Here is a 27,415-nt window from a genome sequence, read left to right on the forward strand (position 1 = left end):
TTTGCCTCTTTGCGGTGATCAGTCGGTAGGCTCCAGCCAGGTGCCAGGAATTTGAAATTTTTCGTTTGTTTCATCTTTCGTTTGGTAGACCAGAATTCCAAAGCGATATAGTCTACACACCTCGGAAGAGGGGTGGATTTCCCAGAAGCAGGAAGATAAGCCTCTAGGAGGAGAATTCCTTCCTATTGCTGACAGTTTGCAATTACCAGTAGTGTGCTGTCAAGTGTGTCTGGTTTCTGTAGTTTGTTCCTCTATGACCTTATAACTTCCCACTTCTGTAAGCAGCATCCGATAGTTGCTTTCCTTGCTATAATATCGGATTAAGCTGAAAAGAGACGTACTTGTACTGCAACATTTCAGTGTTTTTACGAAAGAATTGAACGATGCTGGTAGTATGAAGGAAACTGAAGAAGACGAGAGCTAGCAAATGCGTATATGAATGGAAAACAATGTAATTGTTTCCACGTGATTTCATTTATCTCAGTTCCTGATCATTTAAAAATGGAAGTAAACATATTTCCGGTTAGAATTCGCTTATTGATGATTATTCAGCATTTCTGGACATTTTGAAAAAGTAATATATTTTTGGTAAGTGCTATTCGTTTAAGATTTAAATGAGAACCCATTTTCTTGAAATAACAGATACGACAGATCTCACCATTATTATTGATACAAGAGTGAATTACGACACTCAAGTGGCAAACGAAAGAATCAGGAAGACCCTAACGATCATTCTCGCTTGTTTAAGTAATCGTCTCAGAGAGAACTGAAGGGGTAAGTTTAAAATGCCATTTTCACCTTCATTGATAACGCACAATTATAGACTACTACATTATAATTTTTATCATTTTCTGGTTCATAAACACTTAAAATTGTACAACAAATATATTTCTCTCTTACACGCCCTTTATGCGAAACAGACCTCCCTTCTTAGAATATACGTATTCTATGTGAGTGATACATCTCTCTCTTTATTTCTTTCTATACAGTTTCCAGAATCCCCCCCCCCACTCCAATGTTCATTCCTTAAGAACAACAATGATGATAAATACAAATTTTTAAGTCGCAGTAGCTCAGGTCAACCTCAATGGTGGAGTGGTTGGCACAACGCACTATGTGTCAGGAGTCCCGAATTCTAGTTCGTTTCGGACATGGATGTTTGTGTTTGTTCCAATGAGAATACAGAAAATTGACATACGTGAAAATTAAGAAAATGTGAATAGCGAGGGATACTACATCATAGGGGAATTCCTTAAAAAAAAAGTCGTTTGGGTGCCTGACTACAATGCCAGAGACCCGGGTTCGATCCTTGGGGGGGGGGGGGGGAAGAACCGAGATTTTTTCCATCTGTTGAAGCGGCTCCAGCACCCACCCAGCTTCGTATAAAGTGAGTATCTGGAGAAAACTCTGGGGTGAAAAGGATGCCAGGGACGTGGTGCTGATCACATCACCCCCACCTTCGGCCATGATCAAGAAAGTGTGGAGCTTTTAACTCCACACCCCCTATACGCCTTCATGGCATCGCGCAATGCACAGGAGAGCACTTTATTTTGTAATAAATATAAATATACGAAGACTTATATTATGTACCAGTAACATAAGTAAAAGACATGTTAGTCTTCACAAAATATTTTATTACAATTAATGATCGATTTGTGTAATTTGGTTGCAAGGAAAATTTCTGCAGAAAGTAACTGTAAAAGTAACTTACAGTTACTTTTGAAGTACATGTAACTGTAACTGAGTTACTTTTTAAAATGAATAACTGTAACTGTAACTGTTACTTTTTTAAGCAAGTAACTGTAGCTGCAACTAGTTACCATTTTAAAAGTAACTTTCCGAACACCGCAACTAAGTAATAGTGGACTCATCTCAACCCTCTTTCAATCCAAGTTTCAGGAGGAGAGTTGTGAAGTCAATCTAACACTACCAAGAACATATATGATCTTAACTATACGGCGCACGCTTTTAGAAGGAACATGAGTTCGGCCAATACCCAGCCAGTGCTACTGCGCTGTTGCCAAACTAACTGCTAGCGCAAGGGAAGTACAGAAAATTCGCGATGTGTCCATTATTTTTGATAATTCATGCATGGTATATATGAGTACAGTGAAATAATATAGTGAATATTTCTACACAGGATTATACTATCATATCACTGTAGCATATACGAGAAACCCATACCTGAAAGAAGCTTGAAGGTATTTATTTATTCATCACCGCTCTCGTCGTCTTCCTCGGTCTCCGCATGGACGTCCGCAGGAGTTTTTCCAGGGAGGGGCAAGGAAGGTGCTTTTTTCCAGGGGGGGCAAACAAGGCACATTTTCCTTCATAATTGTGTTGTTCCCTCAAAACCATTGCTTAAATTTGAATATCATATTAATGCAAAAATTAACACATATTATTGTGGCTGTAATGAAATTATATGTGAAAAATATATAATTTTTGGTTGACTTTCATTTTCCAGGGGGGCCACGACCCCCCTTGACCCCCTCCCGGACGCCCATGGGTCTCCGTGTCACTGATTTCACTCATTTCCGAATCACTCTCCTGGAGGTTAATGATTAGATTTTGCACCCTTGGTGCCTGTTCTACTGGTGCTACATTTTGAGAGTGACATTATTTAAAATAAAAAGAACACACGGACGGAACACACACTATCGCACGAAAGGGCTGTATTTAATCCTTTCAGAAACTGTTCTTTGTGGTGCACGAGTGAACGATGAGCGAATAATTTGCTACGAAAACGCTGAACTCAAACTGACCCAGGCTTTCAATGTTCGAGAACGCCCAGAACAATGAAGGGTCATTGTTTATATCGAGGCGAATTTAACACCCACAGTTTTCCACATATATTTAGTGTCTAAATATATATGTCAGTTTTCCCTAGACACAACAACTCAGATGCGTCAACACGGTGGCAACGAAAAAAACAGGCTGAAGGAAATGAAAGGTGTTTCCCTTGTTTCTTCAAGGAACGATAACTCCGGCTGTAGGCGACGGAAATTCATGGGATTTGGACAGTCAGGTTCAAAATGTCTTTCCCCATCTTATGATGAACCTTAAAGTGGCGAGTTTTATGAAAACTTTTTGCGCGCAAGAAAAATACAGAACACGGCTTTTAACTTCCGCGCCGCAGTCTCCTAACTGTACAACGTTGCACTTTTGCCATTGGTTGATCGCCACGCACACCCTCTGCGTGGCCCCACCCGATATCGCTTCTAAAAGCGTGCGTCGTATAATGGAATTGCACAATGTTAGGTGGGAGAACAGCATACGCTGAACCTCGCCCACTAAATAAAGATATTATTATAATGTGGTATAAAAACCCGGACAAAAACTGGCAAAAATTGTAACTTAACTGAGGATTGAACCGGGAGTCTGTGCCAGCTGATCTTTATTTTCTACTATTTCCCGCCAAGCTCATTGAAGGTTTATAGGTAGTTTTAGACATTATCTTGGATGTGGTAACTTAATTTCATATATCAAAGGTAGGCATCGCATTCAAGGCTGCCTGCAGGATTTTTTTCTCAGGAGGCATCAGCACTTAAAGTGGGGGAAAGGATGCTTTTCCTAAGTTAAGAGAATTCTCAAGAAGCATCCCAGCACCAGGATAATTTGCATAGGCACTTAATCTGCTGTCTTTCATGGCACCCCTTGTCCATGTTTATTCTCTACAATTTCAAATTTTGAATTATATGAAGTATTTCTAGATATCTCAGGGGGGTAAGTGCTCCCTTCAGCATTCAGTCTTACGTTAACTGACCGTGACCTTGAAAACCGGTTGTACACACTGCCTCAAACTTTGTGTCAGTATTTATGATACGACTAATATTGTCGATATAAACATCTGTATTTGTTATTTTATGTTGCTTTTATGTCACTTTTGGCTAATGACGACAACTGGGAAGAGTGATAATAGATTAAATTAATGAAAAGACACGCACAAAGAACACCCATGCATTGGCCAAACTCCAGCCTGGGATCCTTGGTGGCAGGATCAAAAGTTGACCAATTAACTCCTTCAGCCACTGAGTCAGCTATGCTAGACATCTGTGCAATGTGCAATTCAATTTACTGACTCTTTTTAAGAGTCAGACATATTCCTAACAATACATTATTTCCTGTCTTCTGTAAATTTGATAAATTGGAGTTACATCATAAGGGTTTTCCACGACACATAGTACTTACCACTAACAGCACTGTCGACATTGAGGTAAGAGACTGCTCGAGCTTGAAGCACTTTCTTCATCTCCTCAACCCACTCCATGGAACCTACAAGACTGTATTCCTCTGCTCCCCAGCTGCACAGGACCAGTGTACGACGTGGCCTCCACCCTGGAATAGAACACGGTATCGTCTCATTTAAAGTATAGAGGAGCGAACACGTTATTGCAATATGTACGTACACTGTTCTGTGATGCCTGGCTGAGTTATGGAATAATGGTTCACCCGAGATACTTTCCCATACAGCAAACACATATCCAGAAGACTTCTTATGGATATCTTATGGATATTCATGTCGAAGTTCTGGATATCTATAGGATATCCAGGAATATTCAGTAGACATCCATTGGATATCCCCTGGATATATATATGCCCGTCCAGAGGACATTCATAAGATATCCAGGAAGAATATGATTTAGACATTCTTTGAATATGTGTTGGACATTCTGTGGAACATTTTTGGATACGTTTAGGAGATTCTGTGGATCATTTTTGGACGGACATTCTATGGATCATATTTGGACATGTTTTGGACATTCCATAGATCATATTTGGACATGTTTTGGACATTCCATAGATCATATTTGGACATGTTTTGAACATTCTATGGATCATATTTGGACATGTTTTGAACATTCTATGCATATTTTTCATGACATCAGTGCGACTTGGTTCACGTGAACGGGACGTTATCTGAATGTTTTTATTTGATTATGCACAAGCATATATTCTGATCTAGACTTGGACCTATTGTGGTGGTATTTCCATTGAGATGATAAAAGGAGGTGCAGAATAGGATGCTTACTTGAATACCACAAGTTTCGAAGTATCCCTCGCATACTTGAGCAGACTCTATGCTTATAGTTAACATAGTTATATAAATAACAGGAAACTACCAAGGCATATAAGCTACTTATGCTTCATATTTAACATTGGGTTACTGCTTATGTAGGGTAATGAGTATTAATGATTATTAGTTATGAAGAAACATCCATGCTCTGGCCCATATTTAAACCCTTGGATTAATGCCTTTCTGATATGGTATAATTTAAAACAGAAAACAATTACCTTGAGCTTTCAGAACTCCTAATGCTCTGGCAAGCTCATACAATGCAGCTGTTCCACTTGTAGGATCCACCGCACCAAATATCCAAGCATCTCTGTGATTTCCAAGAATAACATACCGATCTGAAAAAATGAATGTATTATATAAAGCAATTACATTGCAATTAAAGAGATGCTTAACATAGCTGTAAAATTGTTCTTGATCTTTACCTTAGGTAATAAAATAAATAAATAAGATGAGAATAGTCTTTTTTTACTTACATACCTGGTTCAACACTACCTCTGATGGTAGCAATGACATTATTAACTGTAGCCCTTTGGTTGGATGTACGGACTTCAAGTCTCAATTTCCATTCAGGGTTTTGAAAACCTGGACCAATCGAGTAGGAAGCATTCAAATTTCCTACCCAATCTGGGGGAGGTGAGTTTGTGGATGCAATATATCTGTAAGAAAATTAAATATGTGGATCATTTATATAAAAAAAGAGAAAGAACTCTTCTTAATATAAGTTGCATGCACTTGCAGTTTTTACACGTTCACTGATCACTATTGCCTTCATATCATTAAGATAAAGAAAAATATGTAAATATACAAGTTCAGTAATTGTTAAGTTGGAATTGTAGCTTTCTTGGTGATGTGTTTCAAACAGGTGTCCTTCAATTACCAGCCAGGTTAAGCCAGCATTTATGTCCATTTCGAGTACATATTTGCTTGTTATGAGGAAATGTTGAATGCAGACCAAGTGTAAGTATAGCTAAATAGTTTTAGCTATAATCGAGATCTCAGAAATCATATTTATTTGAAACCTTAATACAAAATTGATTTTTCTTTAATAAATATTGTAGTTTTAGATAAGTTTGTACACACAACTTACATCATCATCACATATATACTGAGAAATTGTCACAGGTTCTTGTTTGAAAATCTTTAAATTGGAGTTTTTATTTAATACTGTGTAATAAAACAAGTGTTACCTGAGGATTTCTTCAGCATCTCTGTATCCAATTGGCTGAACAGGTATTCGTGGAATATCAGCATCCTCTTCAGGAATTCTATATGCGTCAGCTAAAATAAATTATGATAATTAGTACTTACAGCTAAATTACATAATAAAATTATATAAGACATCATGTTTGTTATGTACGTGGTGTTAAAGTTTTGCCTTTTTCAAAAGTGAGAAGGCCCGACCCTGTGGCCGAGTGGTTAGCACATCGCTCTGCGACGCCAAGGGTCCCGGGTTCGAATCCCGGTCGGGCTTGGTTGTTTGTAAATGTCCATTCATCAATTCCCTCATTTCATCACTCATCCCCACCTTCGCAAATTAGCCAAGAGGCACAAAACTCGAAGTAAAATAAACTAAATCAAATCAAAGTCAAAAGTGAGAAGTTGATTGTTGATTTTCTAAAAGGGATATGAAGACGTTGATATCTGAACTGGGGTTGGCGACTTGTTATGGTTCAGTGGTCAACATGCTGTGTAAGATGAGACAACAGTTAGTGGGCAATGTTAAAAAAAAATCCAAGAAAATCACATGAAACCTGTGCTTTGGTTGTAGAGAACGAAACTTTGTAAAGTCTGTCATGTTTCTGTATGACAATGGTCGTTTACTGTACAAATGCTGTGATTTATGTAGATATGTGGTTGGATATCATTGAACATCCGCCATATTCGCCTGATATGTCCTTCTTCGATTTTGACCTGTTTCAGGAGCTTTGCATGGCCATAGATTTCCTACAAGAGATGTGATATATCCATTGCAAGCAACCAGAGAAAATGAATGGAGAAACATTTCTTGTGGTTTCTGTGTAACCTAATAGTTAAGAATCTTGGCTTCAGCCTGTATGGCCTAAGGTTCAACTTCTGTTGGATATTTCGTGTGAATGAACATCACGAGGACAATTGACAGCTGTTTTTTTTTCAAGTAAGGAAGTAGTGAAGTGCAGTCTATAGAATAAGATAAAAGCCACGAGAGGATTGACTGCAAGTCAACTAACGGAAAATTAATCTACATTCTGTTCCGGGAATCTCTGGAGCAAGTGAACGAAAACAAGCTTCTGCGCAAGTAGTGCCTTGAATATGACTTTATATTTTCAAAGCATAATACTATGTACAGTGTCTCTCAAAACTTTTAGGACAACGACATTTTAAACTAGGCAACCCAATTTACACAAGGCGTTGGTGGGTTGCGTGTAAAGTTAGGCTCAATTTCAGGGTTGCCACATGCACAATAGATATTTATAAAATACGCGAAAAAATAAAAACAAGTATTATTGTATAAAATTATTAAAAATATCACTATTATATCGCAATTGACAAAATTTATTCTCAAAGAAAAAAAATAGGTTTTCTGGTATTTCATCGCTGATGAGTCTACAGAAAGGAAAAGAGGTGAAAGAAAACGAGAGGTGAAAAAGGAGAGCAGAAAGAGAAAGCGAAAAGAGAAGAGGAAAAGTAGAGGAGAGAAGAAAGAGAGGAGAGAAGAGGAGATTGGAAGAAGATTCTAGGAGAGATGAGGAAAATGGAGCAAAGAAGAGAAAAGAGGAGAAAAACGAGATGAGGGAAGAGGAGACGAGAAGAGGGGAGTGGAGAGTAGAGTAATGGAGAGAAAAAGAGAAGAATGAAAAGAAGAGGAGAAGAGTGAAGTGGAGTCGGAAATCTAAGACAGGAAAGGAGATACGAGGAGTGGGGATGAGTGGAATGGAGATAAGATGCAAGAAAAGTAGGGAAGACGATATGAGATAAAAGCAGAGCAGAAGGAGGGGAGAGAAGAAGGAGAAGAGAAGAACAGCAGGGACTGAAGAGAAGAGGTAGTTTCAGAAAATATCGTCTCAGCGTCAAGAATTGATGCATTGGTTAAATTATCGACATGAAACATTCAATAACATTTTGAAATGTATTGGAGAATGTATTAGATCGGTTCGAAATGCCTTTTGGGTTCTTTCAGAGCAAGATAAAATCTTCCATGTAAGATCTTTGATTTTACCTGCGATTATACCACTAAAAACATGAATGTAATTTTAATATTTATAAGAATTCTCCAATTTTTGTCCACTTCTCCGTTGAAATGGAGATTTTGTAATTTAATATTTCCCCTTCCCCCATCGTTAATTCCAAACTGAATAATTCCGTTTCACACGGACAATGAACACAATGGGATAGGTCTAAAACTTACGAAAATTTTCTGCCACTGGAAGGGTTTGAACCTACGACCATTAGATTGACAGTCCTGAATGGTAAACACTACCCCACAAGCCTTCGCTCCTGAAAGTAAGTAGAAGGAGCTGACCAATGTGAAATGTAGATGCAACTCTCCTCCTACATGTAATGTGCAAACAATACTTGTTTGTAACAAAGAAAACGAAGGTAGTACGACTCGGCGAAAACATTTAATGGAGAATTGCACATGATGAGAACTTTTCATTCGATATTTGCGGAGGTATCCTTCCATTGAACTCGAGTGGAAAAGGGGTAAAATTAGTATGTAATGAATTGCCACAAATATAAATAGTTATTTCATTGATATTTGTCAATGTCTTTGAAGCAGTACACAATTATCGTTAGAGTATCATAATTCACGATCTTATACATGAAAATATCCCTTTGAACGTGTGTCAATTCATTTATTTGTTTATTTTTTTATATAAATTCCATATGCAGAAAAATATAGCCAGTATACACTACTATTACAAATAATGTTACCATGCTCTTGTTTGATAGAAGACGATTTAAAAAAAGAAAGAAAAGAATACCTTCTAAGGAGGATCGAACCTGGGACCGCAATCAATGCTTTCAAGAACTCTAACCAATACACTACGCCCTTTGTTTCCTTTGGAGCAACAGTTCTTAATTATTCTGTCGCGTCAATATTGTAAACGTTATCCTGCAAAAAGATGTTTAACACTCTGATATAGCTCTGTACTTCTAGAATTACTCTATACACATGCATTTGAAATTTAACTATGAATTTATTTCTTCGTTGTTAGTATATCTAAGCTTTTGAATATATTTTATTTGTATTTTTATAACGGTTACATGAACATCTACGAAATAGTTCCTTATAATAACCTCCGGTTGACTAAGTTGCCTATAAACAAATGGAATACAGATTGTCTTCGAGCTTACATTGTTAAAAAGGAGCGGATACTCATGTTACTATCCCGATACTTATTCAATAAGGTTTCTTGTTTGTCAGACATTATCACTTAAACTATTTCATGTTGAGCTAGTGCCCAACTTGAAATCTATCATTCTTCAGATTCTCTTTAAAATTCGACTCTGGTCACTTGTAACTTGCTGGGTGCAGACACTGCATCGACAGTGGTTTGCGATAAGAAGCGGCCTTGAATAGCGTGAGTCACTTTGAACGCCAGCAAGCTACGATACCAAGCTTGTCTGCCTTTGAAAACCAAGTCATTTTTTTTCCACCGTTTCCGAACTCGATTGCTATTGTAGAAGTATATATTCTCTCAAAAAAGCAAGAAAGGAAATTCGACCAATGTTCTCCCGTCGTTTAAAACGAAATATTATCTATTAAACGAAAAGTTCACGATTGTCACTAAACCTATCTGAGCATAAGGTGGATGTAAACAATAAATTTAATAGAAAGATTCTCCAAAATTTCTCTCGCACTGTCTACGTCAGGCCAGTACCCAGGGGGGTCCATGCCCCCTCGAACCCTGAAATAATTAAATGTGAACCTATCAGTAACTACGAAAATAACATCGTCGATTTTAGAAATGTGTAAAAATTTCAATTTTGTTCTTACATAAATGAATCTGTTTCTTGCGCAAAAGTCTTCAGGGTGCAATATTGGATGGTTTTAGTTTTTTAATGCAAGGCTAGGAAACGTCCGATTTACCGATTTAGTCAGGACAGTGTGTTACTTTCAATCCCTGTCCCGACTTTTTCGAACTGCAATCGTGATGCGAGATGTCTCTTTATTATTGTTTTTTTCTTAACTCACAATTAGACATGTTCTTTATTGTAATAATAATTCCTAGTACGCAATATTTAATTTATAAATATAATATTTTCTAAACATAGAATTATCATGACTTTTCAATGGCGCTTGCACTATTTGAACTATTTTGTAATATCTGTCTGTCTCTCTCTCTCTCTCTCTCTTATATATATATAAATTTGGGTCTGGCCCCTTCCTCAAAGAAATCCTGCGTACGGGCCTGGTCTACGCCAATGACAGAAATGCAAGAAATATTTTTATTTATTTTTAACCCAATTAAAGGAATGTGGAAGAATTTAAAAGAAATAAGAAAAGGCGGAACGACTGTTGCTCTACTTTAAAAATTGTTGTTCTTCCAGGAAGAAAAATAAGAAGGATTTCCTCCAGCACCTTAACACAGTGTCCCACGAGTCTCTCTTGATGAATACTGTCAAATGTGAAGTGATTTTATGAATAAAATTTTCCGCCTGTTTACGTCTAACGTTGCGCAGATTTGGTAGTTCGCAAACGGTGTAATTATTTCGTGTTACCTTACGCAAAGATCAAATACATTTCATAAGACTGTTCTGAACACGAGACTTGCGTCAGTAAACAAGCATTTCGTCTGTTGTAGTATCACAGGAAAAGAATATCGTCCTGCAATGTTCAAGCCTCTAGATATTTTCCATTAATAATGTCTAATCACAATAACAAATTTGAAGAAATAACTCGCATTTTCACAACTACGTACCAAAATTCTCGTTTTTCTTCATCACTTCGAAAATAATTTCTCGAAGATATCTGCTATACTACAAGAAAGCAATCCAAAATTAAAGTAAAAGTTCAACTACATGTATACCCAACGACATTTACAATATTGGAGGGACAGAATATTTAAAAATTGTTGTTTCAATCGAAGGTAAGGGCGTGGTGTAGTGGTTAGAGTTCTCGGTTGGACTGCTAGAGATCCCAGGTTCAATCCTCCTTAGAAGGTTTTCTATTTTCTTAATTCTCCTTTTATTATAAACAAAAGCATGGTAACATTATTTGTAATAGTAGTGTATACTGGCTATATTTTTCTGCATATGGAATTTATATAAAAAAATAAACAAATAAATGAATTGACACACGTTCAAAGGGATATTTTCATGTATAAGATCGTGAATTATGATACTCTAACGATAATTGTGTACTGCTTCAAAGACATTGACAAATATCAATGAAATAACTATTTATATTTGTGGCAATTCATTACATACTAATTTTACCCCTTTTCCACTCGAGTTCAATGGAAGGATACCTCCGCAAATATCGAATGAAAAGTTCTCATCATGTGCAATTCTCCATTAAATGTTTTCGCCGAGTCGTACTACCTTCGTTTTCTTTGTTACAAACAAGTATTGTTTGCACATTACATGTAGGAGGAGAGTTGCATCTACATTTCACATTGGTCAGCTCCTTCTACTTACTTTCAGGAGCGAAGGCTTGTGGGGTAGTGTTTACCATTCAGGACTGTCAATCTAATGGTCGTAGGTTCAAACCCTTCCAGTGGCAGAAAATTTTCGTAAGTTTTAGACCTATCCCATTGTGTTCATTGTCCGTGTGAAACGGAATTATTCAGTTTGGAATTAACGATGGGGGAAGGGGAAATATTAAATTACAAAATCTCCATTTCAACGGAGAAGTGGACAAAAATTGGAGAATTCTTATAAATATTAAAATTACATTCATGTTTTTAGTGGTATAATCGCAGGTAAAATCAAAGATCTTACATGGAAGATTTTATCTTGCTCTGAAAGAACCCAAAAGGCATTTCGAACCGATCTAATACATTCTCCAATACATTTCAAAATGTTATTGAATGTTTCATGTCGATAATTTAACCAATGCATCAATTCTTGACGCTGAGACGATATTTTCTGAAACTACCTCTTCTCTTCAGTCCCTGCTGTTCTTCTCTTCTCCTTCTTCTCTCCCCTCCTTCTGCTCTGCTTTTATCTCATATCGTCTTCCCTACTTTTCTTGCATCTTATCTCCATTCCACTCATCCCCACTCCTCGTATCTCCTTTCCTGTCTTAGATTTCCGACTCCACTTCACTCTTCTCCTCTTCTTTTCATTCTTCTCTTTTTCTCTCCATTACTCTACTCTCCACTCCCCTCTTCTCGTCTCCTCTTCCCTCATCTCGTTTTTCTCCTCTTTTCTCTTCTTTGCTCCATTTTCCTCATCTCTCCTAGAATCTTCTTCCAATCTCCTCTTCTCTCCTCTCTTTCTTCTCTCCTCTACTTTTCCTCTTCTCTTTTCGCTTTCTCTTTCTGCTCTCCTTTTTCACCTCTCGTTTTCTTTCACCTCTTTTCCTTTCTGTAGACTCATCAGCGATGAAATACCAGAAAACCTATTTTTTTTCTTTGAGAATAAATTTTGTCAATTGCGATATAATAGTGATATTTTTAATAATTTTATACAATAATACTTGTTTTTATTTTTTCGCGTATTTTATAAATATCTATTGTGCATGTGGCAACCCTGAAATTGAGCCTAACTTTACACGCAACCCACCAACGCCTTGTGTAAATTGGGTTGCCTAGTTTAAAATGTCGTTGTCCTAAAACTTTTGAGAGACACTGTACAATCAAAAGCAAATGAATTAGGAGAAAAAATATTTTCTCGACGAAAAATGAGTTGGCAATGCTGCGAACACCGAGGCATTTGTGATAAGAAGCTTGAGGAGCCTCAAGCAAAGTTTTCTCAACGCACAACTTCAGTACCGAAGGTCATTTCGATCGGGAACTTTCGGGAGCATGTTGTCTGTCTATCTCTACACAGTTCTCCCCAAATGCCTGTTTGAAAATGATCTGGTGTTCACTTTTTTTTTTGCCAACGTAGTTCTGACATTGCAGTAATGTTACAATATTTTTTTTTCTTATTTTGCTTTGTTTTTACCATCACACATTTATAATTTGTCGCAACTATGAGGATGGATGATAATTACATTAAATTGATAAGGAAACACTGCAGAGATAGAACTCCATGCTGAGACCAGTCCTCGAACTCGGAAGCAAGAGCGGGGAAGTTTAGTCACATCGTTCTAACTCTCGGCCACGAGTTAGCTTATAATTATTTGTAATTGCTAAGGAGTATTTCATCGTATATTCATACCTAATATCTGTTTCTGGACACTTAATTTATGAGTAGTATTAGATCCAAAATGTGTTCGTCGGGGAGAATCCGCTTTTTGTTTGACGGGGCGTTTGGGGAGGCACATCTCGTTCATATCCGAGAAACAATTAGAGTTAAAATTGACATGTGTGAAAGTTTAAGAAATGTGTGAATGACGGGGGATACTACCGAATAGGTGTATTCCTTTTTTTAAAAAATACCGGCCTGGGCATTGTTTTTTGTGTGCTTTTATCATATCATGACTCATGCTCATCGTCGTCATTCTTTAACCAGATGTGTTCACCCTCGTGAGGGCAGACCTCATCCTCACCCTCCGAAAGACTTCTGAGGGTGAGGGCTACTGCGATCTCGGAGGGTGAGGGAGTTTGATTCCAAATGAACACCTCTGCTTTCAACACGTCTAGTATCCGCATATTCTGCAACAATGCAACTTGCGATCAGTAACTAACTGTCACAAATTTTGAGTATTTTTTTCAATCCACGTTTTGCATAGAAAAGCTAATCGGGACTTGACATACGTTGTAAAGTGAGATCCGAACCACTATGTGCTTCCACCGGGTATGGAACCCCGGACCGAAAGAAGTAAATAAAAAACGTGGCTATACAGCCATGGAAGAGCCTTGGCCTATCTCCCAGCTGTCAGTCTCCCGACCACAATGAAAGAAGTAAATAGATGAATAAATACTTCAAAATTGAAATTATATACACAAGTATTGCTTTCAGTTATCTTCACATGCTCTGGAGCAAATTATGGAACTGCATTACAGGGAAGATTTACGAAGACCCACACTCACTTGATATGCTATGATCGAGGTGCAAATTTCTGTGAGGTGGATGCTGGATCGATCCTTGAAAACAGGTCGGAGGGAGGGGATGTTTAGTGTATTGTTTCGCATAATTTGTAGGTAATTACAAGAGATCTGAGATACAAAAGTGAGTGAGTAATATCCATAGGTATAAAATACAAATCTATCATATTCAAATTTTACGATATCACGTGTATCATCAGAAAACCAAACATACCAAATTTTGGAGAGTAGGAGCAAGTAAGTGAAATATATTTCAAGTTGATGATTTATATTTGATAGAAATTCTATTCAGATGTCAAACCTGAAGCCCATAGTCAAGTTGTATGATGAAAGGATAGAGGATAAGCTTCAATCAAACTTAGTATATGCTCACAAACAAAAATGGCGACTGAGTGACCTAGAGCAACGCAAAGCAAAGAAAGTACTCGATAATTGGAAGAAACAATGAGTTACAAGGGCGAAAAAAATGTATTTGCTTTTGCAAACTCTACTTTAGTTTGCCTGTTCCAAACTGAAATGCCATATTTTGAGACCGTTGTGTCACATGCTAAATTAATGCAGCCTTGAAAAAATCAGAATTCAAAATGTTTGAAAGAAAATAAATATATTGTCTCTAGGGAAAACAGAAAGAAAGAAAGGACACACTCATTCAAACAAACAAAAAATAAACTTGATTTGCAATGTTTCAAATAATGTTGACGTGTGTTCAGTAATGAGTCCACCAGCCATTGTTGTCGATTACCTCACGTAATCTTCTGGGCATAGATTCGACAAGTCTAGGACAAATACGTAGCCTGTTCTGTATAGTTCTCCATACGTCATACACATGGTCACGTAATTTTTCTGTTGTTCTTTCATATCCAGGTTCCCATTCTCTCACCATAATGGACCATACGTCTTCAATTGGATTGAGGTCTGGTGATTTTGCTGGCCATTCGAATGACTAAATGTCAGGGTGATGTGCAAGCCATTGCTTCGTTATTTTGGACGTATGGATACTGCAATTATCATGAACGAAGTTGATGATGGGCATTTCCTCCCAAGGATAAATAACGCGAACTGTCGGTAGCATATGTTCTTCAAGCAATTTAATATATTCTTCGGAATCCATCCTCGAGGATATTTCTACGATATCTCCTGCACCACCTGCACTGATCCACGCCCAAAATGCCACTGGAATTCTTCCACTTCTTCGATTGCTACGAACATATCTTGGATCATAACGAGTTCTGTCCGGTCGCCACAAATTAATTTGGCCATCTTCATCCGAACAAAACACTTTGTCGTCAGTCCAAATTACTGTTTCCCAAAAGTCATTTGTCATGGGTAGATATTGTAAAGCGAACCCAAGACGAGCATTTACGTGTTGCGCTGTGAGTTGCACTTTCTTCGCTGGCGTTCTGTGCCGTATCCCCGCAGCTTGTAGACGCCTTCGTATTGTATCACTTGAACGCTGCAGTTGTAAATGTCTGGCAACAATACTGGCTGGAGAAAATGGATGATTTGCAATGTGTTCCACTACAGCAGCATCTTGCTCTCCCGATGTCACTCTGCGGCGCCCTGTTTTCCTTCTTGTTTTCAGGCCCTCTTCTCCTTCATGTTGAAAACGCTCTATCCAATGACGAACAACATTTTCATGCCTTCCAATGGCTATTGCGATATCGGAAATTGTGCGTCTACATTCGAACATGCCAATTATACGGCCACCAGTAGCTTCAGACGTGTATGGCATCTTGACTCCGTAGCTCCAATGAACGATTGCTCGTCCTGGCCAGGTTTCCGACTACCACATCGCAAGTCATTCACTTGGTCTTCAATTAAGGGTTGCTAACCCTATTTTCAAAAAAGAAACAAAAATATCGTTGATATGCAAGGAAAATATCAGGGATGGTCACGACATTACGATCCAACAATTCAAAAACGGAATTTTTCATAACTTGTGAAAGTTAAGGTAAACTAATGCTACTGAATTTCTACTTACGAAATTTCATCGCCGATTCTTGTCATACGAGGTGAAATGTGTATTTGTTTCGGAAAACTTACAGGTGTAAATTATCTTCCCAGTAGAGTAATCAGAGTGCTAGGCACGATAATTGTCATTATTATTGTTTATACTGTATAACCAATAGCATAGTTACGTAAGTTTCAATGAATTATGTAACCCCTTATCACCTTACCAATAATCATAACCGATATTAACACTCGAATCTAAGTCAATCGAATATACAGCTTGGCGAGGGGGCGGAAATGACAATTTTTCCATCCCATGAATAAGCTATAGCGTTCCTGGGCTAGTGTGCTTCATAATTTCTACATTTAATTTGAGAAATAATTTTAAAATATCTATATTTTTGTTCCTCAGGTCCCAGGAGCTTAACAAAAATATCCTTAACTAGTAAATGTTAACAAACCTGAAACTTTTGGGACCAAGTGTCTCTCTTTCAGATGCCAGAATTTGAACCCTAAAATAATAATTCTGAATTTACGAATAGTATCGTGTTGAATGGCAGTGGGTAATTAGAGGTGCTGTGCGTATTATTGCTTTACGAATTCATTTTCGTTCTGAAGAAAAGTCGAAAAGTCCTTAATCATTCTGAGTCTGAGTTTTATGCACAAATAGGCAAACCGGGACGAGATCTACAATTTAAACTAGAATCCGAATCACTATGTGCCTCCACCGGGCATCGAACCGAGAACTCCTTGATTACAATGCGGCGACGATTTCCTTGCGCCATCGTGGAGGCTCTCTTAATCAGTTGCATATGCAAAAATTAGTATAAATTAATTTAAAGTATATTTCTCATACTACATAGAATTCAGTATCACCGCAGTCGGGGAAAATAGTTTCAGAGAAAATTGAAAATAGAGGAATATCTATCGCTCTTCTCGTTTTACTATTTCTTATAAAATCAGAAGCATTTCACATCACTGTCACAATCTAGAGCTGCTATTGAATGCAGAAACAGCAATACTTAAAACTTTGAAATCGTCACCGAGGGTGATATTTGTTATTTCACGTCACTGTTCTACCAGTCTCGGATAATCGCATTGATGAAGGTTGAAGATGTGATAGATGGAAGTGGGATGCAGACAATGACACATCCTCACCTTACTTCGAAGCGCGTGCGCTAACCAATTAGCAACGGGGTTGGCTTTTTTGTGTTTATCAGTTCACCAAATTCATTTATTCGTCATTCAAGATCCAGAGGTAGAAAAGCAACGTAAAATAACGAAAACAGAAAAAATACCAATACCATTCGCTTATCACCCAACAATTTCATGTTGACCAAATCCACACACGAACCTCTTTCGGCATTCGTTTTGCAGAATGGCCTTGGGGATTAAACATCGCCCATTTACTGGTTCAGCTCGGGACAATCCAGGTGACCATGTTATCGAAGCATATCTTCAATCCTTCACACAACTTCGCTCTTTGCTTCTTACAGGTTTGACATCTTAACAGAACTTCTATCGAACATCGCTCATAGAGTATATTTTACCTATCAGCTCTTAATTAACCTTCTAATTTTCACATATATTTTTATTTAGCGTCGCTTTTCTTCCACTTTTGGTCAATTGCGACGACGAAGATGAGTGAAGATAAAATAAATAGAACACTCAGAAACAACACCAATGCCCAGACCGGTATTCCAACCTAGGATCCTGACGTAAAATCGTCTAGTGCTACCACTCAGTCAATTTTCGTATAGAAACTTACACTTGCACACCTCTTCCTTACATATGTGTTTTGTTTTACCTGCTGCACTTCTCTTATGGTGAATTCTAACCCCTCATTTCAGGTTTATCTCATGTTTATAGCTATTGCTTTGTAGTGAATGATAATCCTATTACGCCATGTGAATCTTACTCCAACAAAAACCCTGTTAGAGGATGGAAACGTTACGTGTGCAATGTTGTTAAAAGTCTGCTTTGGTTAGCTTTTTTAGTGTATTGAATGAATATTGCATTTTCATTTCGTGTTGAGGCATATTTTCGTCACCTAGATTTTGCATTTAAAATATGTAGGTCCAGTATATATTTGTCATTGTGAATTCGAGTCAATTAAAACATTTTGCGTTGTTGCGAGATTATCTATGAGGCATAATGAATAAGCAGAGAAAATGGAACTTGTATATCAAAATTGCTATGTCCAATTGATCTCCGAAAGTATTGTTTAGCACGTCATATTTCAAGTATAGTCCATGATTGTATCTAGTATATGAACGAGATGTGTCCCTTCTCTCAAACAATACGTGGCTTGTCCCCATCGAACGAAGTGTGTCACTTATAAATTAAGTGTCCGAAAGCAGGTATTAGTCATGAACAGAACAAAAAAATACTCCTGAGCAATTACAAATTTTATACTCCAGTTCATGACCGGGAGGTATTGACGGTCGGTCTCCCCACCTTATCCGCTTTAGGTTCCGGGTTCGAGTCCTGGTCTGGCAATCTCTTTTTTAAGTGTCTCTTCATCAATTTAATCTCATTGTCATCCATCTTCATAGTTTCGATTAATTGTAAAGGTGACATAAAAGCAAAGTAAAATAAGAACAAATACAAATAATTGTAAAATGACTACAACGTCAGAACTACATTTGAAAAATAAAATGTGAGCCGAAGGTTTATCTTCAAACAGGCATTTGCGGAGAATTGTGTAGAGAGACAGCATGCTCCCGAAAGTTGCCAATCCACGTGTAGCATGACCTTCGATACTGGAGTTGAGTTGCGCTTTTCAGGAAAGTTTGCTCGACGCTCCTCAAGCGTCTTATCAAGATTGCCTCGGTGTTCGCAGCATTGCCAACTCATTTTTCCTCGAGAAAATATTTTTCTCCTAATTCATTTGCTGTTGATTGTACAATAAACACAAAAGTTAAAAAAAAAATATTTTAGTTAATATTGAATGGAAGACCCAGGTGTGATTTCAAGTGATAATTTTCCCAGCAATACCTCTGCACATATACTCTATCCCGGGAATATGTGGAGCAAGGCCGTGCATAGCGGCAGATAAGGGGAGAAAGTGAGTTGCCGGAGCGAAGCAGCACACACTGCTGCGAAGCCTGGTGACTGCAGTCGCTTTTCCTCCTTCCAAGCAATCCCGCTCCCTCCCATGTGTTCGTTGGTGGAGCCATCTCACATCACTACTTGCACAGGACTTGCTTTCGTAGCTCACCAAGCCCTTAATAAATGGGTACTTGGAAGCAGCTGGATTTCATGGCACAATGCTTAACCTTCAAGACATAAAATTTCGCAAAGCTACATTATCTAACCTGTAGCTGGGTATTTTGGTGTCAGAGGATCTCCATTGAAAATGAGTAGTGTTCCACTCTGTACTCCTGCATCTGGTAAATAGATATTGCTTGGGTAGACGTCTTCAGGCCCATTGGGAGCATAATCCTTAGGATCAGAGAACAGTACAACTCCAATTGCACCTCTCTGCTCTGCTTGGCGAACCTGTAAAATAGCATGGCTTTTTCATGCACATGATAGAAAACTGTAAACTAAGCTTAATTTAAAACATGTAAATTGATTGTATTTATTAAAATGCAATTTTATTGGAAATGACCAAATATGATTTCGATTCTCAAGCGTTCATGCCAGAATTGTATAGAAAGAAATTAATATGTAGTTATAATACAGGATGGGCCAGGAAACTAACCCATGGTTATTGACTGATTGATTTGTTTTATTTAACTTGGCTTTTTTGTCACTTTTGAGTAATTGTGAAGATGAGGATGATTGACTGATTTGTAGTATTAAGTCCACTTTGTGCACAGAAAGGCTAATCGGAACTGGACCTACAGTTTAAAGTGGGATCCGAACCACTGTGCCATGTGCATCCACCGGGTATCGAACTCGGGACCGCTTGATTACAAGGTGACGACGTTAGAACTACGCCATCGGGGAGGCCAAAGATGGGGATGAGGATGAGTGATACAATGATCAAAGTGATGAAGGGACACTCACAATGAATACTCATGCGACCCTGTGCTAACCATACAAGCACGGAAGTTGGCTAAGCCATAGTTATGTACTGTATGTATGTGATCCTAATGTTACAGGTTACCTACAATAGACAACAAATTATTTGTCTTTATATTAATTACTTCTTCTTAGTGCCATTACTTTATCAGGTAAAGGCAAATTCTACTCCAGTATCTGATTTTGGGGGCTCCTGATGGCGTAATGGTTAAGTCGTCATCTTGTAATTGAGGGTTTGCTACCCGGTGGAGGCACAGATCCTACTTTAAACTTTTGGTCCAGTCCCGATTAGCCTATCTGTGCATGAAGTGGAAACACAACAAAAACTAAAAGAAAGTATCTTTATTTCAAGTTTTATTTCATGTCACTTTTCTGCAACGTTTGGCTAATTGTGATGATAAATGGATGTCAGATGAAATTGGCAAGAGGACACGCAAATGTCCAGGTCAAGACTCGATCTCAGACACTTAGGTGCTGAGACCATAAATCGACCAATTAACATCCTTGCCCACTGAGGCAGCTATTCCAGTATCAAATTACTTATTGGTCCTCATAGGTAAAAAATCGATTTTTTCTGTAATTCATTCATTAGACGTGTAAATATGATATCTGTCTTAATAAATTATAAGGCAAAGTCTGTTGCCTGTAGTAATACCCTATTCATTTGTAACTTATAACTAAATAAATAGGAATACTTACAATATTTCCTCTAAAAGTCATTCCGTATCTGGCCAACACGATCTTTCCTTCCACTGATATCTGATTGTCATCGAGGTACTCAAAGTCTGCTGGTGATCCATAGTGAGCATACACTGGGTCGCCCTGGAATAAAATGAATATTCAGCGCATTCAGCAACTCTAATTTAAAGTAATGTGCATGTTTCCACTTGGCAAACTGAAATGCATTATTACTTGGCTATAACTGCCAGGGATCCTGCACAGCAAAATGGTTAGCGCTCTCGCTTTGAGTGAAAGCAGTCGCTAGTTTGATTCCCAGTGGGAGCCTTCAAAATGTTGGTGTTGAGCGAGCATCGTGAGGACAATTGGGAAGCTTCTTGGAAATAAGGAAGCAGTGGACTCCGGTCTCGAAAGCCAGAAAACAGCGGCGACGGGACTCAATGTCCAATGAGAAAGCCAACAGCCCTCACAGGGCTGTTGAACAATGATTTTTTCTTTAAAAAAAAACAATGACTGGCTTTTGATTAGCACAATCCTTCTAATCTTTCTTCATTCTCTTACCTAGGTTTGGTTCTAGAACGAGCTGCATTAGGCAAATAAACTTAAGAAATCCATATAACAGAACATTGGTTATATATTACTATAGCCAGACAACCAGCCAGCTTTTAATGGATTTTCCCAACTTTTTGGATCTAATATTTAAAAAAACTTTTTTATTCCCTACAGGCCATTCTCAAACACTCACAAAAGGTTTCATTAAGCTGCTTTAGGGTTAAGGGTCTGTGGGAAGAAGTTATCCTCATACCATTGAAGCACCCACACAGAAGTTTGATGCCTTATTGGCTGAATTTTCAAGTGCAAGAAGTGGTTGTCACTACAACTATTATTGTCTTAGGAGCATAATCGTTCGCGTGCATGCACATATCTAGAAATATGTTTCGGGGGGAGGGGGTCCGAACCAAGTGTTTCAGGAATAATAACAATAATAATGTTTAAATTAAAATAATTATATTAAATCCAATTAATTCAAATTACAATACATAAATTAATATTATATTATTATTACACGAATAGGTAAAGAGATAATAGCTTACCTGTAGTTAAGATCGGAATAATTTACATAAAAAGAAGTGCCCTAGCAATGAAATTAATGTCACAAAGATGAATAATTGAATATTTATCGAATAACAAAAATGATGTTACATGTAGTTGGAGAAAAGTAAGTTTCTGATTATTTTATGCATATTATTTTGAGTAGTAGTGTACATAAATCTTCTTTGTAATGTCATTCAAAGCCGTATGATATAATCTTTGTCTTCCAATAAGTTCAGAAGAAATTATACAACAAATGTTAAACGAGTATATTTACATTATTTAATTTTAGTACTTAATTAAGTCTTTCGGGTGGGGGGGGGGATCCGGACCCCTTAAATACGTATCCCCTGTCCTTCAAAGCCGTATGATTTTCCTTGTGTTCCAATAAGGTCAGAGGAAATTATACAACAAATGTTAAACGAGTATATTTACATTATTTAATTTTAGTACTTGATAAATCTTTCGGGGGGGGGGGGGGTCCGGACCCCCTGTACCCCCTAAATACGTCCTTGTTCGCGTGCTACGAAGTAATCCACTTCTGAATGACACATGTTCAATTCCGAAGGGAATAACGGGATGCCTAAACGCACGGCCATGAAATTAGGCGTGTGGCAGAAGTTCAAAAGTGTCCTGGAGAGAGGTCGGTCTGACGCTCGAACTAGGCAAACAGACTAGTTGACGTTGTCACATAGTCCGCGGGAACCAGTGACATTTGTTCCACTCTTGCTTTGCTTTTTCCATATGTGGCACCAGCGCAATTCTGCCCAGCCGTCTATTTTCATGGCCGTGCACTTTGGTAGCTCAGTTGATAGGACACTGGCATAGTATGCCAGAGACACAGGTTTGAGTCCTTGTCGGGTCTGCATTTCTTGCCAGGTTTCTGCGACAAAGAGGATTAAATAAACATTCTCTTTCTAACACATCTACAGGCAAAGAAACAAATATCAAGCAAACGGGAGTAATTTTACTTACTTTCCTCGTCGTCTTTTAAATAATTAATTGTATACTATTCGCGTGTCATGCTTAGTATTTGAGAAAATGATCATCAAAGTATAAACAAGCAACATTTCTTGCGAAAGAGTACTGCAGATTTACCTCAACTGTCCCCGTTCCGGAGTAGGCATTGAAGGTGGTGGTTACGAGGTCGCTGTTTTCCTCTGGAGCTCCCAGGGGGGGTTGTCGAGGGTCGGACACAGAGACTTCAGAGCCTGCTTCATCCAGAACAACCACCTGAAATAAATAATTTTGTTTCAGTTTCCTACTTGCATTGGAAGAAGACCATGAAATCCTATTTTTGGAGATGGAGTAACATGAACCTTAAAGATCTCTCTCTCTCTCTCTCTCTCTTTCCCTGGAATTTCTGCAGCAAGAGAAGGAAATCAAGAATCTGCTCAAGTAGTGATTTGAGAGGGCTCGAACAACCAACACGCGTGAGGCTCACTTTCCCCCGTTCTCTACCGTCATGCGCGGACTTCCTCCAGAGATTCCCGGGTTTGAATCTTACTTTAAACTGCAGGCTCAGTCCTGATTAACAAGTGGGAGTATACAGAGAACCTATAACAAACTTTACTTTCTTTACAACTCTTTAACTTGTATTGTGCACATCTCCAGACACAGTTTCATGTGTGAGTGAATGCGGTCTTAGTTTGCCGCCAAGGTTTGTTTGAAGACTATACATATATTATTTTGTAATTTATTTTTTAAAAATTGTATTGGTTATTGTTAGTATGTTTATGCTATGCTCTTTTGCCACTAATTTGCAAACTTTGTATTTAATTCACATCAGCGTTTAATAACTATGAGCATATTTCAGGACGTCGTCGCCTTGTAATCAAGGGGTACCGGGTTCGATACCCGGTGGAGGCACATAGTGGTTCGAATCCCACTTTAAACTGTAGGTCCAGTCCCAATTAGCCTTACTGTGCATTAGACTTAAAACACCAAATCAATCAATCAGTCAAATATATTTCATGATTATTTTTCTCCACACTTAATCAGATGGATAATGTTTTCGCCATTAACAATTGAAAAATTGGAATAGTATCTAATCTGATATACCATGACCAAACCAGCGTAAACATATAATAGTGGCAATAAAAATTAAAGGATAAATAAATACCATACCCTATTTGGATTTTCATTGTCAGGATAAGACAACAGAACATCATAGGAGTAGATTTTGGCAGTGTCGAATCCATTGTCAATAAAATGTTGTTGTAACTGCTCAGCTGTTTCGAGATCTTGAGGTGTTCCAGCAAGATGTGGTATTAGAGTCAAATTCCTTAAATGAGATGAACATGTAATTAATTTACAGTTATTATACTTACTTACTGACGTTTTAGTGCATTTTGAGATAGTCTTATTTTAAACATTGTGAAATTAAGAAACTTACATTTGTGTAGCCATAAATGGCACATACTGTCAATTATTGAGAGAAATAGTGCACTCATATTCAATTTTTTTCAGATATATATTCACATACGGGCATCTCCAGTGGCATAGTGGTTACCTTGTAATCAAGGGGTTCTGGGTTCGATTCCAAATGAAAGCACATTGCACAATGGTTTGAATGTCACTTTAAACTGTACGGCCAGTCATGATTAGCCAATCAGAGCATACAGTGGACTTATAACAATAGAGAGCAGGTATTTCAGATGGCGAGAGGAAAAGAATTTGCCCTCTAAGGACTAGGATAGCTCATTGATATTATTTGCTTGCCCTTTCATTGACTTGCGTAACAGCAAGACCTGTTAATATGTTTGCCTCAAACGTACTTTTGGCAACAAACCGCAGATGACAGACCATTTAGTCGCGTAAACTGTTTCAGGATAAAACTTCTCACCTGTAGTCACTGCCATACAACCCCCCTCCCCCACCTGCCCTATTAAGGCTGACACTTTTCGAATAATGCAAAATATAAAAATTAGTTTCTGAGAACTGCTAGAATACTGATTAATTAATCCTGTTATCGACTGTCAAAATAACATTTTCCTCTAATTTGAAATGGACTATTCTAATTCCATAGTGGGGTCAACTCAACTAGTTCAGCCCCCTCTCGTGAAGACTATAGTGAACACCCACCTTAAAGTGGTAGCTATATTATCCGCACTGATTTCTTCCAAGAATGTGTCAATAACATCTGCTTGCAGTTTAAAGCTGCTGGGAGCAATCTGCACATCTAATTGGCTTCCTCCATCGTTTGCCACGCCAGGAATTGCAAATCGACCAACCACAAGACCTGGAAAGGATTTTTGAACAGTTCACATATTTTTCCAAACTTAGCTTTAACGAAATGACAATGAGTTTGCTGCAGAATCTGCTATGTCATTAATGACTTCTATCCAACGACGTAAAATAAATAAAGAAATAAAAATCGAGGGTCCATATGGCCCATACACCTCCAAAAGACTGTTATATAACATAAAGTTGATTATTTCCGCAGAACTTATACAAAGGTAAGGGGTAAATTGTGATTATGCAGCTTTGCGTTGACAATATCTGATATATATATAATGTGCCATATTAACTACTACTAATAATAATACGCATAAATATAATGACGGGACTTTACTTTCCACCAGCTGGGCCTAACAATCTTTTGGATATTCAACAAATAAGCCATTAAAATTTTTTTGTGTTTATTTCTTTAGTAGGACAGCTGTTTTTATACAAATTGTATTTTTTTAATTTGGTTTATTAATCTTCGCATTTCTGCCACTTTTCGCTAATCGCGAATATGAGGATGATTGATGCTGAGATGAAATTGATGAAGAACACTTACGAAGAACACCCATGCCCAGGTCGGGATTCGAACCCGGAGCCTCTGGTGTCGTAGCGGACTGTGCTAATGATCCGCCACAGAGGCGGGCTTATACAAATTGTAGTGATTTAAGTAGATATAAGCTACATAAAGAATACAAGTTGTTATATCACTATTGTTATGGCATCTTTTTACCTGTTCATTTAAAAATTACAATTATTAATTGACCTATATTGTTATTAATAATAATAATCGACACAATAATCTTATTAACCTATTTATTGTCGTTTTGTTATTATTATATGTGCTATACTTGCTTCTGACCTCTCCCGAAATTTAGTTCTACACACGTGTCTGGCATTATATGTTGAAGTGGTACAGAATGATTCGAAAGTGTTTCAACCTGAAGAGAACTAAAACCCGCACCCACAATATATTTTTTTATCCTCTCAAGAAATAATATTTGTCAAAGTTTGTCGCAAGTCCACTTTATGCTCAGTCAGGCTAATATGGACTGGACCTAAAATTTAAAGTGGGATATCAACTCATGTCATGCAATGTGCCTCTGCAGGAGAACGAATCCGGGACCCTTTCATTAGAAGGTAACAGCGTTATCGCTGCGCCATTATAATCTGAAGAATTTGGGGTCATAAAATGTTCAACAAAATATTCCATATAAAAAACAATTTATATTATTATTTATTGACTATATCAATGACGATGACGGTGACGGTATCACCGAGTGTAGTGGCTATTGCTGTGGACTTGTGATCAAGGAGTCCAGGTTCGGATCCCACTTTAAACTGTTGGTCTAGTCTCAATGTCTCCTATCTGAGCATAAAACAGATTTAAAATATATAGAGATAATTCCATGTCAAATCATCCATAATTTTATGAAAATGCCACCCACCATCCCCGATTTTTTATGAAATTCTGTATACTTATAGAACTTTTGATGCCAATTCCAAAAGTGTCAATTTTATTGAGATTGGGCGAGGGGTTCAGAAATTCACTTTTCAAAATCTCCGTATACGCCACATGCGGCAAATCTCCCCCCCCCCCCGTCTAAAACTAACCTTAAACTTTCAATATACCTAGAGGGCAACAGTTACAATAACGTCATCCATACACAGCCGGACAGGTACTTAATGCGCCACTACTTTGCTGCTACATATTACTGATACTTCTTCGATATTTGATCCAAAATTTATTTCAAAACAGGACCTTACATTTAACATAAATAAAACGATAAACAGCAGTACTTTGTTTCAAAGTTTTAGTAACGTTCTTTTCTTCAGACTTCACAGAAGAAACAAGTAAATACACCTTACCAACGATGAAAACACCAATTCCTGACGAAACTCCCAACACTAAGGCATTGACCATATCGCTTCTAAGTTGTTGTCAGGAAATTCAGAATACACAAGAGATTCCTTTACAAGTGCAGGCTATATTGCCCGAATGGTAACACTCAGAACAAGGTCCTTAAGTTAAACAATCAACTTGACCAGTTTTGTTTTGTCTGTAGGATCAGATTTGATATCTCCAGCTGATAAAATAGCAGACTTGTTATGCAATCCAATGCCAATATCAAACAATGACTGTTACTAGTGATGGGGAAAGCCAGTTAGATATGAAGTTCAACAAATGCTCACATGTTCTGTTATCTATCTTAATCTTGAA

The 27,415-nt window shown here is 37.8% G+C and overlaps 1 protein-coding gene across 1 annotated transcript in view; it reads right to left on the bottom strand.

Moving 5' to 3' along the window:
* The window catches only part of LOC145999945 (N-acetylated-alpha-linked acidic dipeptidase 2-like), a 39,520-nt gene extending 12,319 nt beyond the window's left edge, over positions 1-27,201 (bottom strand). The window contains exons 1-10 of the mRNA XM_083137231.1: positions 27,064-27,201; positions 25,054-25,210; positions 24,097-24,253; positions 23,068-23,202; positions 20,899-21,021; positions 19,488-19,671; positions 6,268-6,358; positions 5,558-5,736; positions 5,296-5,415; positions 4,192-4,338 (exon numbers count right to left, since the gene is read on the bottom strand). Coding sequence (XP_082993357.1) covers positions 4,192-4,338; positions 5,296-5,415; positions 5,558-5,736; positions 6,268-6,358; positions 19,488-19,671; positions 20,899-21,021; positions 23,068-23,202; positions 24,097-24,253; positions 25,054-25,210; positions 27,064-27,118 — 1,348 coding nt within the window. The 5' untranslated portion in view covers positions 27,119-27,201. The remainder of the gene's footprint in view (positions 1-4,191; positions 4,339-5,295; positions 5,416-5,557; positions 5,737-6,267; positions 6,359-19,487; positions 19,672-20,898; positions 21,022-23,067; positions 23,203-24,096; positions 24,254-25,053; positions 25,211-27,063) is intronic.
* Between the last annotated feature and the right edge of the window lie 214 nt (positions 27,202-27,415).

This window comes from Lepisma saccharinum, chromosome 16 (assembly GCF_977018435.1).
Source record: "Lepisma saccharinum chromosome 16, izLepSacc3.1, whole genome shotgun sequence".
Taxonomy (NCBI): domain Eukaryota; kingdom Metazoa; phylum Arthropoda; class Insecta; order Zygentoma; family Lepismatidae; genus Lepisma; species Lepisma saccharinum.